The 15,904-nt window shown below is 44.8% G+C and overlaps 1 protein-coding gene across 1 annotated transcript in view; it reads right to left on the reverse strand.

Moving 5' to 3' along the window:
• The window catches only part of LOC100742880, a 200,368-nt gene that overhangs the window by 19,605 nt on the left and 164,859 nt on the right, over positions 1–15,904 (reverse strand). The window contains 2 exon segments of the mRNA XM_033324001.1: positions 1–48; positions 4,541–4,668. The exon segment at positions 1–48 is cut by the window's left edge and continues 11 nt beyond it. Of these exon segments, the coding sequence (XP_033179892.1) occupies positions 1–48; positions 4,541–4,668 (176 nt within the window).

A 15,904-nucleotide genomic window follows, 5' to 3' on the forward strand; every position in this document is an offset into this window, starting at 1 on the left:
CCGAGTCCGTGCCCGACAGGTCTACGGAGGTGGAGGAGGGCAGGAACTCTGTAACACAGAAGCAGAGACGCGGACGAGAACGGGGTGAGTGGGGTGCGTGATCGCATCGGTACACGTGCACGGACGGGTTTCGCGTGCTACGTGCTACTCTTGTGGTCGTGGTGACACGGTGATATCGTGGTTGGGTGATTGTGACGGTAGTGATGGTCAGAGTAGTGGATGAAACAGTTTTCGAAACGCGTCTGAAACCGGCGTTTCGGGGTTTGACTACCTGTGGTCCAAGAAACTAACTGCTTGCACAGGGTGTTGCAAAAGCGTTGTAGCAAAACAATTTTATTGACCAAAAGATCGTAAGAAGCTGTACTCTAAACGTTTTCAAAACACCCTATTCTATCGTTAGCTTCTTCGTCGATTCTTACGTTGTCCGAAATTCACGCTTATTGAAACGAGACAAGCAATTGTCCTCTACGATGCACGATAAATCGGTAAACCGCAAATTACTCCAGCGATAGGTTTCCTGTCGAGAGCCATTACCGTTCCCGAGTCGATTTTACGTAAAGCCGTTGAACCTCGTGACGCGCAGAAAGAAGAATCACGATCTCCCTTAGCCGTTCGTCATTGGTGGAAGTTGGCAAGGAACGGCAAAAGAAACCTCGAGGTCGACCGTCGATTCCGATTACGACTTGGTTCGTTTAACCCTCTACTTCTGGCTTCTTCTTGATCTTTATCTCGAATCTTTGCCACGCCGCGCCGTGCTGGCCCACACGGGGCGAAAGGAAAATATTGGCACCGCCTGAAGAGTCTGTCTCTTGGCGCAGTTCGTAGCGTGCAGCTGCTTGCAACTGCTTGGAACTGTTCATCCGTATGCGGTGCTGCGAGCTGGTAAGTTTAAAGGGCAGCACCGGTTCTTTCTGTCGGATGAAAGGTCTTCTTTACCCTTCGGGGTCGCAGTAGTAGGATTAAAAGGGGGTTGGTTAGGTCGAAAGGCCAAGTGCTATAGTTGGAACATGACTTTTCGCGATAAATATTATCGACGTTTTTCCTCTGTTCGTAAATATTACACCGCGTCACGAAGGAAAAAGACAAAATGGTATCGGCGATTTTTTATCTTTGGATTATTCACTGGAGTAATTTGTAGGTTATTCTGAATACTTTAGTTGCTTCTTGTTTTTTTTTTTTTTTTTTTTTTTTTTTATAGTAAAAATACGCATGAAATGTATAACATCGAAAAGAGGAAGGCACGCAGTTTCGACAATGATCTGGTTTACGCAATATTCGAGACCATTTAGACGATCAATTACCTGACAATTATTTGACAAAGAGGACGCTCGTATTTAAATATAGGATACTGTTTGCTCCGTTCTTGTGGTTTGCTTACGTATCTCTCGTACAAGTTATAAAACAAATAGGTATTCGCAAAAATATGACATCGATCGTAGTGGAAAAACATCGACGGTAAACCTAGAGGAAATTCGATCGGTTCGTTTGAGAGTATTTAGATCGAAAAGAGAGGAGTTAGAGAGGATCGAGTAGCGAGCGACGTAACAGAGAGTAGAGAGTCATGGTGAGCGATTAATCGACGGGCATGCGAATTTCAGACAGAAGTAGAAAAATACGAGCATGCAGGTTGAAAACGTGCACGATGTCTAGAAAAAAAGTTGCTCGTGCAAAAGTACAGCATGCGGTGCATAATCTCCTTTGCGTTCGCGCCCGAAGGCTTTCGGATTCTTATCCGCTTTCATCGAATCGCTTTTTTTACGTTCGCGAAACAGAACGCGAATCTTTTTCAGCTACCTATCGATTCGTAATTAGAAAGCTATTTCATCGAACGGAGAAAAGGACAACTTGGAGAAACTGGAATGTTACGTAAGAAAAGATATCGATCGAATTAGCTGCGCTCGATTTGCTTGATTCGTATCGATAACTCGACGTCTGGAAGGAGACGCGGCGAAAAATCGACGATAAAACTAACAATGCGGCGTAATAAAAAAGAAACGGAAAGAAAGAAAGCAAAAAGATATGGTAATTTTTCTCGGCGTCGTTGGCCTCGCGTGTTTCTCCCGGTACAAAGCCGATTCGAGAATTCCCACAGAGAGAAAATCATTCGTTCTGACCCAGTTCGATTAGACGATCGAGGACGCGAACCTGAAGAGAAGCGAAACGCGTCGAGATTGCGGAGGTTCGCGTATAACCGAGGAAATCGTGCGGATCGATCTCGAAATGCGGATCCTTCGGGCGGAATGCGTACTTAGGGGGTGTGCTGGTGCTCTCGTGCACACGTTCCTTCTCGTTCGAGGATCTCGAGGCTGGATCCAGGCCTTTTTATTCTCTCCCATCCGTAGCTTCGCAGATACTCGGCTGGCGATTTTTCGAGACCGCAAGACGAGACGAGACGCGACGCGTCCAGGATCATCGTTCCCGTTCCTCTTGCTGTTCGGCTGCACGATCGATTCGTCATCGGTCTTTTCATAAACGCGATTAAGATTCTTTACGTCGATTAGAATAATCTAGGAAGAAAAATGGCGTCGAAGTGAAATCACGAAATGAGATGGTCCAACGATTGAAGCGATTCCTCGACGACACGTGTCTCTTGATACCGTTTGAACTGCGTTCGATCGGAAATCCAAACTTGTTGCATCACCGACCGTAGGAGAAGTTTCGATCGCGTTTACAAGAATGTTCGTCATAGCAACTCGCGAACTGCAGACGATTTATTCGATTTGCCGAGATGCTCGATCGTATAAATAAAACCTGGAAAATAAAGCGGAACAGCACGCTAACCTTCCGTTTGCTCTGATTTCCTTTTTAAGAAAGGAAGTGATACCGAGATGCTCGCGGAAGCTTCGATTTCTGTTTATCAATCGCTCGACGCGAATTCTCAGAACGCGAATCCAGGTAAATTCGTGGAAATCGTAAAGAGTAGCACCGGTTTATTCGACGGCAGGCTGCGTGGCGACTCGCAGCTCGACTCCTCGAGGCTGAAACGTAGAAAATTGATTGCGCACCGATCACGGTCGTTCGTCTAATTGTCAGCAACGGAAAATCAGTTCTCGCTCGGCCAAACGCACACTTATAAAGGAAAGAAAACAAACGCTTGCAGGTCGCACATGCGCCTCGTGTGACTGGTGTACTTACGTAGTAACGCACTAAAATGTAATCCTTTGCTTATTCGCGATGTTACAAGAATCGCGAATTGTTACGCTGTCCATCGTGGACGAACGAGAGTTTTGCAGTTTTACAAGTTACGAGAGTTTCTTTTCATCGGAAACTTTGGCAAATTACCCGAATTCGAATAGCGAATTACCATCGAATCCTGAATAGAAAGATGAACTGAGAATTGAACCGAAAGGGCGGACGCCGCGTCTTATCGCAACGACCATCTTCGATCTGTCGACGTTGATCGTAATCGAGGATAAAAGGAGACATATTTTCACGGGCGAAACGATGAAAGGAGAGGCTAAAAATAACCAGTCGAGTGTCATTAGACTCGAAGGTATGGAAGAAGAGATGTTGCTGGAAGGGAACGGGATTTCAGTGAAATTAAGGTCGAGCCTGCCACGCGATGAAATCCTTATCTACATCTCGATACCGGTGGCCTTTGGTTAATTAAGGAGAAAGGAGCTTATCCGAAGGAGGCTATAACGTCGTCCCACGAGCCTTAAACACCGTGGTATCGCTGAGAGTAATTGCTCCGTCGAGCCTTTCCTCGTACCTTTTCCTTCGACGTCGACGCAACGGGGAAAAATAACGAGGCCGGAAGGCATCTTTCAGACTATCTCTAGTTTTTGGGGTTTGTTTACGACGAAACTTCTCACCGTAGTCGCATTTTAGTTGCTTCCTTGTGGTTGTTTCGGCGAAAATGAACTTACGACCTGGTTGCAAGTGGGCCACGGAAGCTGCACTTGTGCGGATGACGATAATTCGTAGCTAATTGGGTATAATGTAATTTTGTATTTTTATTCGATTGGCAGTACGTTGTCATTCGTTAGAGCGGAAAAATTCATCGCGTTTCAATCCAAGATCGACAGCGTTGATTTCGTTATCCGCAGCGTACACACACATCGATCGAAGAAAAGGTAACAGACTAGAACAGAGTACTTCGGTAACAAGATACAGACAAACAGGTAAACAAGGGAGACGGGCAGTCGAACCTCGCAACGAAACGGACGGTAAAGTAAAAGTGAATTTGTAGAGTGTCATGTACATAAAAGGAAAAAGAAAAAGGAACAATACACACGTTTACTTCACAACACCAACAATCGTCTTCCACAAGGGTGCGCTAAAGTAATAGTTACGATTAACCAACGTTACCACGTATACTCGTTCATTCAAGATTACCAAAATATAATTGACACGGGTTCAGTCGACACAACGAAACAGAGAATAATAATCGATAGAAGCAAGTAATAAATCTCGTGTGTACGCATTGTTACAGATGCCTGCGTATAATGTATCACGTTCACACGTACACATAGAGATATACATACGAACGTAGAGAAAAATTAGTTGCGTTTAAAAACAGGCTCGATTTCATACTCACCAACGCACGGATTGTGATTCACCATCGAGAAGATCCTGTCGCAGCGTCTTTTTATGTGGTTGTTTGGACAGATGCAACCGAACATCGGGGACAGCCGCAGCTGGGTCCAAGAATCGTGACAGGCAGTGCTGAAACACGGAAAAATAGACGTACAATACTATCGTATTAACCGCAAAGCCACTGTTACGAAGAAAATCTTAGAGGTTCCTAGTAATCCCTTGACGGGAGGTGGGATCTCGGAGAAAATCGTGGAAATACGCTACAGTGGCCGAACTTTACAGGGCAAAAGTAAAGAAAGGGCAGAGCAAGGGTAAAGTCTGCTAACTGTTCTCAAGTAAACGCGTTCGAGTTCGAAAGTCAATTGCCGAGAGCTCGCGTAAAGTTTCCCTCGTACGTTCCTCTCTGATGGCGGAAAAAAAAAGAGGAGAAGGTCGGACTTGTTTTAGCGCTCGATCGCTTTTCAAACAGGTCACACGAGCTGGTCGGTGTAACCGCGATCGTCTGACGCCACTTCTGGCCTCGGCCAACCGTGATTTGTAACTGCAACGCGCAACTCGACCGAGCCGAAGCAACGAAACTTCCCAGCCGATGCTCGACCGGCGATCGAACGAATTTGCGAATTTAGCTACGCGTCAGGTACCAAGTATTTCAAAATACCGTACGAAACAATAATACTTTGGGTAAAGTTGGAAAGCTGCGTGACTGGATCGAACGTCACGTTAATACCGTTTACGCGAACTGCATAACAAATTAATCAAGCATTAGTTGGTAAGCGAGGCAGTTTTATAATTATGGAAACGGTCGGTAGTTTCGGGCAAAATGGGTGAAAATGTCCGGCTGAAAGTTTAATCGCCGGATAATTTCCTTTCGCTCGCTAACAACAATTGCCAATAACGAAATGTTTACCGATGGAAATCAAATCGAATATCATTAATTGCACCCTTAAAACCCGTATCGAAAGGCCAGCGTCAATGGGACATTGCGTTCGCTCTTTTGGCCAGCGAATTTAATTAAAACATCGTTATCGTTTGCCATTTTAAAAACCGGCTAATAAAACTTTAAAAACCGATAATCTCCACGGCAAATGTCTTTCTCGTAACGTGGTTAACTTGCTTAATTGAAACTCGAAAACTCTCGGAGATCCGGCCACGGAACAAAATAAGAGTTATCATCACACGTTGGTTTATTCAAAGTGGCAGCGAAGCGCGTAGTAATAGATTAATCGATTCGTATGAAAATTAGAGAAGCGGAATTCGTGTACGTTTCTGTTCGCTAAGCTCGATGAAATTCCGCTGCAAATACGATTAGATCACTGCTATGCTTAGAAGCAATTATACATAGATAGATACAATTATTGCCGGTATCGTGTCAATGCCACGCGATTATAACGCGCGACTTACAGTAAAAGTAGACGAACAGACGAATTCGTGCGCACTCTTTAGGAGCTTTCGGCTTCCGTTTCTGCTAATAATCTCAATTTTCAATCACGGAGTTTAAGATAAGAATAGAATAAAATAAAAAATGTAGAAGTCATCAGCACGTCAAGTACCTTCAAGCTGTTTTCTAAATTTAATATCGACATACGCGAAGATAGAGGAGAAAAATGAAACGAGGTCAGACGCGATAGTTTAATGGAAATGTTACATCGAGAAGTTAAACTAAATATAATACGTACCATCGATGACTTTAAATAATCGGATTTCGAGATAAACTACATTCGCGGTTTTGCGAAGTGACGAATTACAGTGGAGTCTTGTCAAGATGATACTCGAGCTGGACAGATTTATGTCATGTACAACGTAGTCGGAATTATATAAAGCGCAACGATATAATTTATATAAAAATTCATCTTCGAATACAAGACAGAAAGGTAACTCGAGTGTTTTATCGATTTATGTCAATCTTCTTATTTCGATATTACGCGATGTTACAGAACTATCTGGTTGATAGGAAGGAGGATAAAATTAAAAATGTTTAACAAATACCTGGTTTCAAAGTATTCGTCATTTGTCTCACAAGGTATCTAATGGTCCAGCTGCTTGGCAAGAAAGAGGAAAGGTCGAAGGAGACTGAAGAGCGAAGAATTCGAGAAGAGCGAAGCTGCTCTCTAGAATTATTTGGGTTAATGGCACACACGGTACCATGGCTCTTGGGCTCTAGACGAATTAGAGAGGAAACGAAGCAAAAGGAAATACGAAACCGAAGGTGAAATAAAAGTGGCACGGCGGGTAACTTGGAGGATGGGCTCTCGTACTGAAGAAAGGAACAATTCGAACATGATGAACCAAGCTTTTTCTACGACCCTGTTCTTTCCACTTCGCAAAAACGAAATATATTTATTTTATCGTGGTATCGTGAAACTTCTTGCTCCATCATTTCGTCATTTCTAAAGCATTCGACTATTTCACTGACAACGCATCCGAAAGTCGAAGTCACAGGGAAACCTTTAAACCTGAAACTCAGCCTCATCGAGACGCAAACTTGTTTCGAGCTTCGTATGGATTCCTAGCGACTATACAATAAGCGTTCTATATCGGTATACCATCGAACAAACTTCCCAAACATTCTCTTCATTTATCCAAAGGCTTCTCAAAATTTCCTGTAAAACCTCCATCCGCTTCGTTTAGCGGGAAATTCGTCACCAATGGTTTAAGCGATGCTCCCTAGCCGGTGGACAATGAAATTATGGTTTCGCCTGTCGACGACGACGATTTTCGTCGGCGGTGTGCCACTGACAGATATCCAGAATGCAGTCTGTTCGAGAAACAAGAGTCGTCGTGCGGTCTGGTCGAGCATCGGACGCAGTCTCAGGCCGTCTCCGGTGAGTTCCAGCATACCAGCTTTAAGCTTCGTATCCGGCGAATTTATAGCGAGCACTGACTCGGCCGACCGTTGGGTTATACGTTTGTTGCATGGACTCCGCCCGGGTTTCTCCGAAAAATTCGATCCGTTTGCCTCGACTTTTGCAAGCTACGGGGGTGTAAAAGAAGTACGTGTCGTGACTTTGCTGGTTTATCTTTCGTTTCTCGTTGCTGTAGTTTTCCAACGTCATGAACCCAAGAACTCTTTCCCCAACTCTTTGCCATTTCCAACCTTTTCGAATTGATTCTGGCAGATAAATCTCGCGCCAGTTACACTTTCAAGAGATACGAAGGAACATAGGTAACTCGGCTAACTCATCATCTTCACTCTGGCGACTTGCCGCCAGAAATCGATGTAACCTATTCTCAAGCCTAGCTAAAGAACGCATGAATAATTCAAGGAAGCGCGAGAAGACGGAACGTTCCGGACTTAATCAATGCCAGATAAGAAGGTGGGTCTGTTTAATTTACACCGGTGTCGAGGGCTTCAGATGGTTATTAGCGGTGTCAAAGGGTGTTTCCGCGGAGAAAGTGACGAGTTTCTTCTCGCGTATGTTAATCAACGTTGGAGAAAGTTATCCCCGATGCGATGAATTTAATCTCGGCCGACGTGGCTGGTCGCGCGCACGCCAAAGACACGCGAGCATCAGCTTGCATCCACGTTTGTCCTGGATTTCCTTCGGCGAGAAACGAACTTGTGAAACGCGCTTTTTACCAATTTGCCAGAATAATCCAGTAGAGAGCGATTTACAAAGAAGCGAGCGTCTTTCTCCTCCGACTTTGAGACAGCCACAGCGATTCTTTGCTTTGATTTTAAATATTTACGTGGCAATATCTCGAGATTTCCTTCCAGCGAAACGGAAAAAGGGAATAATACCGAATTTAAAATTTCGGAAGCGTAGGTGTTAAAAAATTGAAGACATTCAGTTTCCATGTATAGATTTCGCCCGAATTTTCGCAGGCAAAAAAGGAGAAGCTTTTATTATCTCGAAATACGTTTCCCTGCGTGTTCTGTTCAACCAATTCATTTTTTCCCATTTTTTCGAATGTCTCGCGTTCGATTCGATTGCACGCCGTGCTCCGCAGCCGAGTTACAAAGCTCAAAGTTATCCGGCGTTGTTCGAGAGGCAAAGGCAGCAGCAGTATCAGCAACAGCAGCAACGGACCGATCGTGAAAAGAAAAGGTTATGGGGAGCTCGTGGACGGACATTGGCGGAGATTGAAAATCACACGCCGGCAATGAAATATACGCTCCGCTCTGTCGATTTTCAACTTTACTGTCGGATTTCACCTATCCACCTCCTCCGTTTTTCGCCATAAGTTTTATTTTTACGCTGACCTCGACCGGATGATGGTCGCGTGGAGAAATCCGTTCTTAAATTCGAATGTTCCTGGTCGCTTATCAATCCGATGGAAAATTAAAATTGTCGTCGGTAGAGAACGAAAGAGGAACGAGCCTAATAAATTCGTAACTATATTCAATAATCCACGATGAAACGTAAGCGTCTGCTAGAAATTATGCAGCTACTCCTATTTTTCGACAAAGCTGAGTTTTGGTATGACGCGGACTAAAAAATTAACCGGTCTTAATGAAACCACGCGTGGAAACCGCGAGAAAACAGTAGGAAGAATGCAAAATTCATCTTGTCAAGAAGATAAAGAAAAAAAAACAGAGAGAGAGAGAAAGAGAACGAGAGAGAAACCACCGGTATAATCCGTAAATCTCGTTTTTATCGCGCGGGTGGTGCCATGGACAAGGAGAGGGACGTTGGAAAGCGCGAAAGAACAAAGAGAAAAGCGAGGCCATGGGTCGTGGCAGAGCGGGATGTACGGCGTGGAGGAAATCGCACGGGAGCATGAATGCTGGACGACTGCACGACTGCGAAGGAAGAAAACTGGCTAGAAAGAGAGAGTGTAAAACAACGAGAGCAGCGTACTTCCCCGTACATACGGTTGGGCGATAATTTACTGGCGTGTAGGTACGTCTGAAGGATCCGGTACGTGCCGGTCGAGTGGTCTTACACAGTCGGGGTGCTAAGTACGCCTACGCGTGTGCTGACGCACCCTCGCGTCACCCCTTGCATACCACAGCGTGCACGTGCATCGTTCACCGCTGAGAAAACGCGACAACTTTGTAACGATCGATCGATCAATCCTTCGGGAATTTTCCGCTACGTCTTCTCCGACCAACAATTTCATTATTTTTCTGATTATAACATGCAGAAGAGAGTTTTGAAACGCTTTCTTTCCAGAGTTTCTATCTTTGAATCGCAAGCATCTTTGAACAACTACAGAAATACTGCATCGTTATTAGGAAGATCTCATTTTTCGCAAGCCGGTGCGCCTTTGTACTCGCACAGTTCTTTTCCGTCGCTCGTAATGTAAGTATGAAACTTTCCGTGAGTTTCTTTTTCGTACGCCTATTACTGGAATTCGAAGCAACTTGGAAAGGGCGAAGGAGGATGACTGTCACTCTGTGACACTGGCTTTTTCACCCTCGCGATCGTATCTTAACTCTATCTGAAGAAAGAGGCGCGTGAACATGGACAAAAGTTATGCATAGTTGGCGTCGGGACGCTTCTGAATAATGTATGCGCCTATAGCGTGGCCGAGGAATGATTAACGACGCTGATCCGCTTATAACTTCCGAAAAGTTCCCGTCGCTTTTTCGGCGCTTTTTCCACCGCCACCTTCGTTCCTGTGTCCGAGTTACTTGCTCGCGACGTCAGACGACGACGCTTTATTTATTAGCCTTTTCTAAATTATACCTCGAATCTACCGAGCATGATTATTCGCGAGTACGTTTCCTCAGAGTATCAACGATTTCCGTGACATTTATATATCGTGCGTGAGTCGCAGTCAGTGAAAGTCGACTCTCTGGAAGTGTAACGCGTTCATTTTCTCGAGGAAGGTCCAAGTAGGTAAAAGGAGAGCTAGGAAAAACGCTTAACCACCGCTCGGCTAAATACCTGAGCTTGCTAATTTTATCAGAGATTACTAGACCGGTTACTAGTTTCAACTTAGCGTGCCTCATTCGGCACACGCAGGCGCGCGGAATAAGAATTACGCGCGATCCGCGACGTTGAGACGTTACTTTCTAGAATAAATCAATTAGCGCGTTAATAAAGTTGATTAGCGCCGCGGTTAACCGTCGCGTCAGCCGCCTCTTAAATCTTTGCATTGCAGCAGACGCTTTCACGTGCAGCGTGTTCGTCGCTAATTCTTTAAGGTAACAAGAGATCCGTCGCAGGGAGCGAACGCATTCGGAGATCGATCGTACGTAAATTTTACCGAAGGACGTTCATACGTTGTACCGCGAAATTTGATTTATTCCCATTGGTTGGAGTGCCTGTGCTATCTAGCGTGTACCCAGGCCACAATTTGTCATCGTACCGACACGCGGAAAGGGAATACGGCCTCCTTCCTATTTCATGCGTATACGCATGCGGCCTATGCAAGATTCATAGGCGCACCGTGAGTGCACTCCCGTCATCTCGTAGACGCGTCGCTGCGGGACGACGACATCGCGATATCGTATAATCTACGCAAACTCCACGTCATCGATGCTGACAGCGCCGATAAATAACTAACGCGGTAACCAACTTACGAGCTTGAACACAGTTTCGATCGAAGAATCGCTCGTCCCTAGAAGCTACCTCGCTGATAGATTACACGTAGGGATAAACGCGCCATCCTTCTGTATGCTCTGCTGTATGTTAACTCGTTGTCAAATCGATTCTAATAATAAAAGGATATATTTCATGCATAGAATAAGCGACGACGGAGTTCGACGGTTCGACGCAATATATCGAAGGTAGAAGCCAGAGGAAACGGAATTTTCGCGGAAACCGGCTGGATATCCGGCTGCGGATAAGTGCGCACCGAAATCGACCGGCTTGCATAAGGTGTCTGAGATGCATGTGTGCATTCGAGGGCGTCTATAAATATATGATGCGCGGCTCGTTCAGCCCGCGGGGTGCTAAAGTGGGAATGGGCGAGTCGCCTTATGAATTTTAATGATGCGTATCGTCACGTGATAGGGAGAAGGGCTGCTCCTAGCCTGCCAACCTTGCGGACGCTCGGTCGAACGGTTCTTGAGGAACTTCCCAGGAATTATTCTGTTCTTGGAACTACGACCGATGGATGTACTGCGAGGATACAAAACTCGAACAGCGAATAAACGGCTTGCCGTTGGATTTTATTATAAAAAATGGGAATACGTCGCTATCGATGAAGATAAAATTACACGTTTCCGAACAAAATACGATAATTGCAGGTGTCATTTGTTTTACCGGTGATAAAGAACGGTGAACGACAGCGAAATGCGTTATTTTTCATAAATATCATAATTTTTCCTCTGACAATCTGAAAATTATGCGCGGCAAATTGTTCGATTCGTAACAGCGGGGGCATCGTTCGCGCATACAAAAAGCGTGGCCGCGCGGAATTATTGAAATTCTCACGCAGGCACACTTTGCCTCGCGATCGTTCTTTCCTCGCCGTTAATACGGCTTTAACGAGTGGCAGCTGCTTTGAAATTCAACGATTTTCTCGCGAATTAGATGCGAGGCGAGCATCGCGTCCTGCCGATTTCACGTCGTTGGTATGCGAATTAATTGAGAGATTTCATTTCTTCCTAAACTGTAATCGCGTTACCACGATTACAGCGATCAACGATTTCCAACGAAATTATATTTCCGTTTGGTGAGGCGTGAAGGCGGAAACGTGCCTGCTAGAACAAGTTATTTTATACGCGATCTTTATCGACGCTATTGACAAAAATTTCGTATCGTCAAATTTCGTGGAACTAGTACGCGTGCCAAGAAACATGATATTAGACAACTGTATACTGTACGATTAACTATCACCGTTTCGCATCCCGTTGGCGTAATTTTCTAGACGAAAATCCGCGAGCAAGACGGCAAAAAGCGTTATCGAAGTGGCGGTTCAACTGGAGGAGAATGTTCAAGCGTAAGCTACGAGAAATTGAATTCATCTTCAACTTGCAACTTTACTCTCAGCTTTAACAACAGGTTTTCCTGGAGTCTCAAGAGCAAAAGGGAGTAGGAAGAAAGGAAAGGGCCGCAAATGGGAGGAAACGAAGGGACGAGAGTCGTGGTTCAGCTCCTGGAATATCTTGCGAGTCTCTCGAGCAAGAACATCGTCGGAAAAGATACCGCTGTATGAGATCTTTTCTCGCTAGCATGCTGAATAATTACTCGACATCGCATCCAAGGAAAACATATTTACATTTCTAGCCGATGTCGTCGACTGTGCTTTGCCCGTTTTCTTACCCTGGCCAGATGCTACCACTCCATTTCTTTCTCGTTTTCTTCTTCTTGACGTCGTTACGATCCTCCGTCTAAATTCCGCAAGAATTTCGAACCGATGTTTCATCTCTTCTGAGGATCCTTCTACGCTCCTATCACCGCAGAATATAAAATTTATTCGCCATCCGCAATCAGGTGACCGGCTGACGATGTTGTTTTTCTACGATAGTGAGAATCCTAAATTGATTTGTCGATTGTCCACGGTTTCTTAGCCTTATCAACTGGCACATCCACGCACCGTGTTACTTCTCTGGACGTCTCTCTTTATTTCACCCTTCGTCCTTCTCCCCTAGATTTGCCCACGTAAACACCATTGCCCGTATACGCGAGTTAGGCGAAGCTTTACGCAATAATATCAACTTGTCTTCCACCTCAAGCAGCAATCTCAGAAAGAGATCTGTGTTAACCGGTCTGTGTACCCTTAGCTAACCCGAGCGGTACACTAGTATTATAGCTTCAGTATAGCGTACTTATACACATGTTTGTCTTACTGTCCCACAGCGACTGTATCATCCTGACACTTGTATTCAACTTATTGTATATCACCTTCTTGTAAAAGAGATCTTTGCCGGTTAATTAATAAATAAATTAGATTAAATAGAATTGAATCGATTTATCCATTTAGTCGTTCGATAGAGAACACATTGTTTTAAATGTCGGTAAAAATAAGTCGCAGCACCGATAGCAGAACATTAGGCAACTCGTCGAGCCACGAGCGAAAGGTAACAAAATTGCGGGGCGGAAGAGACGGCGCCAATGTAAACCGGCGGCTACCAAATTCAAAACAAAATTTCAATATTTCACCAAATATCCGGCTGGTTGGTCGGACCACACCGGCTCGTCCGAATTTTTTCCACATTTTTTCCGCGGAAGTAATGCGATCACGTAGTCGTCGCGTTCGCACGTGCGCCGACTGCGAATCCCCAGCCATCACGCTTATCGATAAATTCGCATTATAAATGTTAATTCCAACAGGCGTTTTCCATGTGGCGACTAATAAACGGCCAGGCAAATCGATTACGCTCCTTCAACCATCCCCTTCGATCTTGGCTAGAAAACAGGAGACGAGGTGGTACTATTTGTCGCGTCGATCATGCGGCCCTTAAATTCGAGCGGAAATTCCTGGAGGCGCGCAATAAGCGCACGCGAGACGCGGCCATGATTTACGGGCTTCTTTTCGCCAGCAATAATCAACGCTGTAAATCACCGTCGCCGCGACTATTAGACCCGGGGTCCCGCGTACTTTCTAATTTTTCCATCGAACCGCGGTCTGCATTTTACGTTTATTAAATACCTCGCTGTATTTTCAACCGCGCTGGTTAGATAATCGGTTTTCCTAGGATTATCGTTACTCGATCTTGGCGTCGGGTTAATTCCCCACGTATGTGTAAGAGTTGGATAATAACCGACGCTCATTTTCCTAGAAATTCAACTTTATGCGGCATTTTAATGTTTCTTCGCTGCCGTACGAGAATAAACGATAATTGATTAAACAAATTAACAGAATCGTGATTAAAATTAAAAGTTTCATGTGTTTTGCAGAATTGAAACGCTCGAATTTGTATTTAAATCAGGATCGAAATAAAAATTCTCAGTGTTTTATGAAATTAAACGTTCGCGGTAGAATAATAGAAAATGGTACGAAAGCGCAAATTCTAAATTTCGCGAAATAGCGTGAAATACTAAATTTTAAACACATTTTTCCCCTGCAACTTCTCCCGCAGCTTGAATTTTTCAGTCGTATCACTTTCGTATCGCCTGTAACGTCGACCAACTTTCGTCTCAACTTTGTAAACGAACAAAGTACGCGGCTTTAAAAAATCCACGACTCATCAAACAAACTACGTATAAGCACTCGTGTCAGCGAGTTGCAGGTGCACAAGCGCGTCATGTTCGCCGCAATCAACGGGGCGCGTCCGCAACGATAAGCATCGTTCTTCTTAGCGGTGGTACTCGTGCTAAAACCGCCGAAAATCCTATTATGGAGTCAGCTTGTAATTACGAGGCCGTCGTCTCGTACGTGCTTCCACGTGCGTGGCAACGCGTCGGTCGTTCGAGTGGTGCACGCGTACACGCGCCTATGTATGTACGCGTGCATGCACGTTAATATATTCTGGGCCGTGAGACGCAACCCTCTTTTTCATCCGTTTCGTCCCGTTTCTTTTATTACCATCGCCTTTACGACACCGCCGCGTCGCAACTTCGTTACGTCCCTGATATAATTATCGAACACGCGTTAACGCGCTGTTAGTAGAATAATTTCAGTATGTTTTCGTCAGTGGTGCGTTAAATGCGCTTTCTTCTACCCTCAACCGTATCTCGCAGTAATCACAGGCAAAGATCTTTCCGATCCTTTGCGAAAATTTTTCTTACAAGTGACGTAGTCCGTGGAGAGAATGGAAGAAAGTAACGCATGGGAAAACGTATCGATTTCTGGAGTTTCACTTCACTCCGAAGTTTCGGAAATCTCGTAACTGAAACACAATTCTCTACGTGACACAATTTTCAAAAGCACCGTCGACTACGTACGAACTTATAGCGGAATTTCATTGGATTTTAACGCTCGGTTTCTTACGATTAATCCGACAAGCATCGAGGTAATAAGGGAAAGGGTTGATGATCGCGGCGATTTTTATAGCTCGTTAAGGCGATCCTGTTTTTATTTCACGGCTGGCGACCATGCAAACCAGGCTTGTTGGATTTTTGCGTGAACACTCGACGCGACTATGTACCGTTTTATGCGTCCGTCGCCCGAGGCAGCCATGCACTTTTTCCCAGTTTTAAAACGACTCTCGTTGCATTTTTTATCGAATGCTCGGAAAGACAGGATGAAACACGGTGCGTCATTTATTTTCGGCATACCGTTAATTCATTTTCGTCACCGGCGTGAAACTGCGTATCGCCGATGAACGACGAATCCGGTGTGTATCGTGCTAATAAGCGACTCAACATGGTCCTGTTAATCGAGATACGACAAAAACCTGGGAAAAATGAAACTAACGATATATAGCAATATTCTTTTTCATGGAAATCTACAGGTAAACGAATCGATGGTCGAAAGAAAATTGGTTCGACGATGGCAAAAAAGAATTCTCCATAGTAACGCGCGTTTAAGCGGCAAACTTGCGACGGTCGGAATAGGTTCAATTAAAGCGTAGATCGGTGTTTGCTCG

The sequence above is a fragment of the Bombus impatiens genome, unplaced genomic scaffold (assembly GCF_000188095.3).
Source record: "Bombus impatiens unplaced genomic scaffold, BIMP_2.2 scf_1445, whole genome shotgun sequence".
Lineage (NCBI taxonomy): Eukaryota > Metazoa > Arthropoda > Insecta > Hymenoptera > Apidae > Bombus > Bombus impatiens.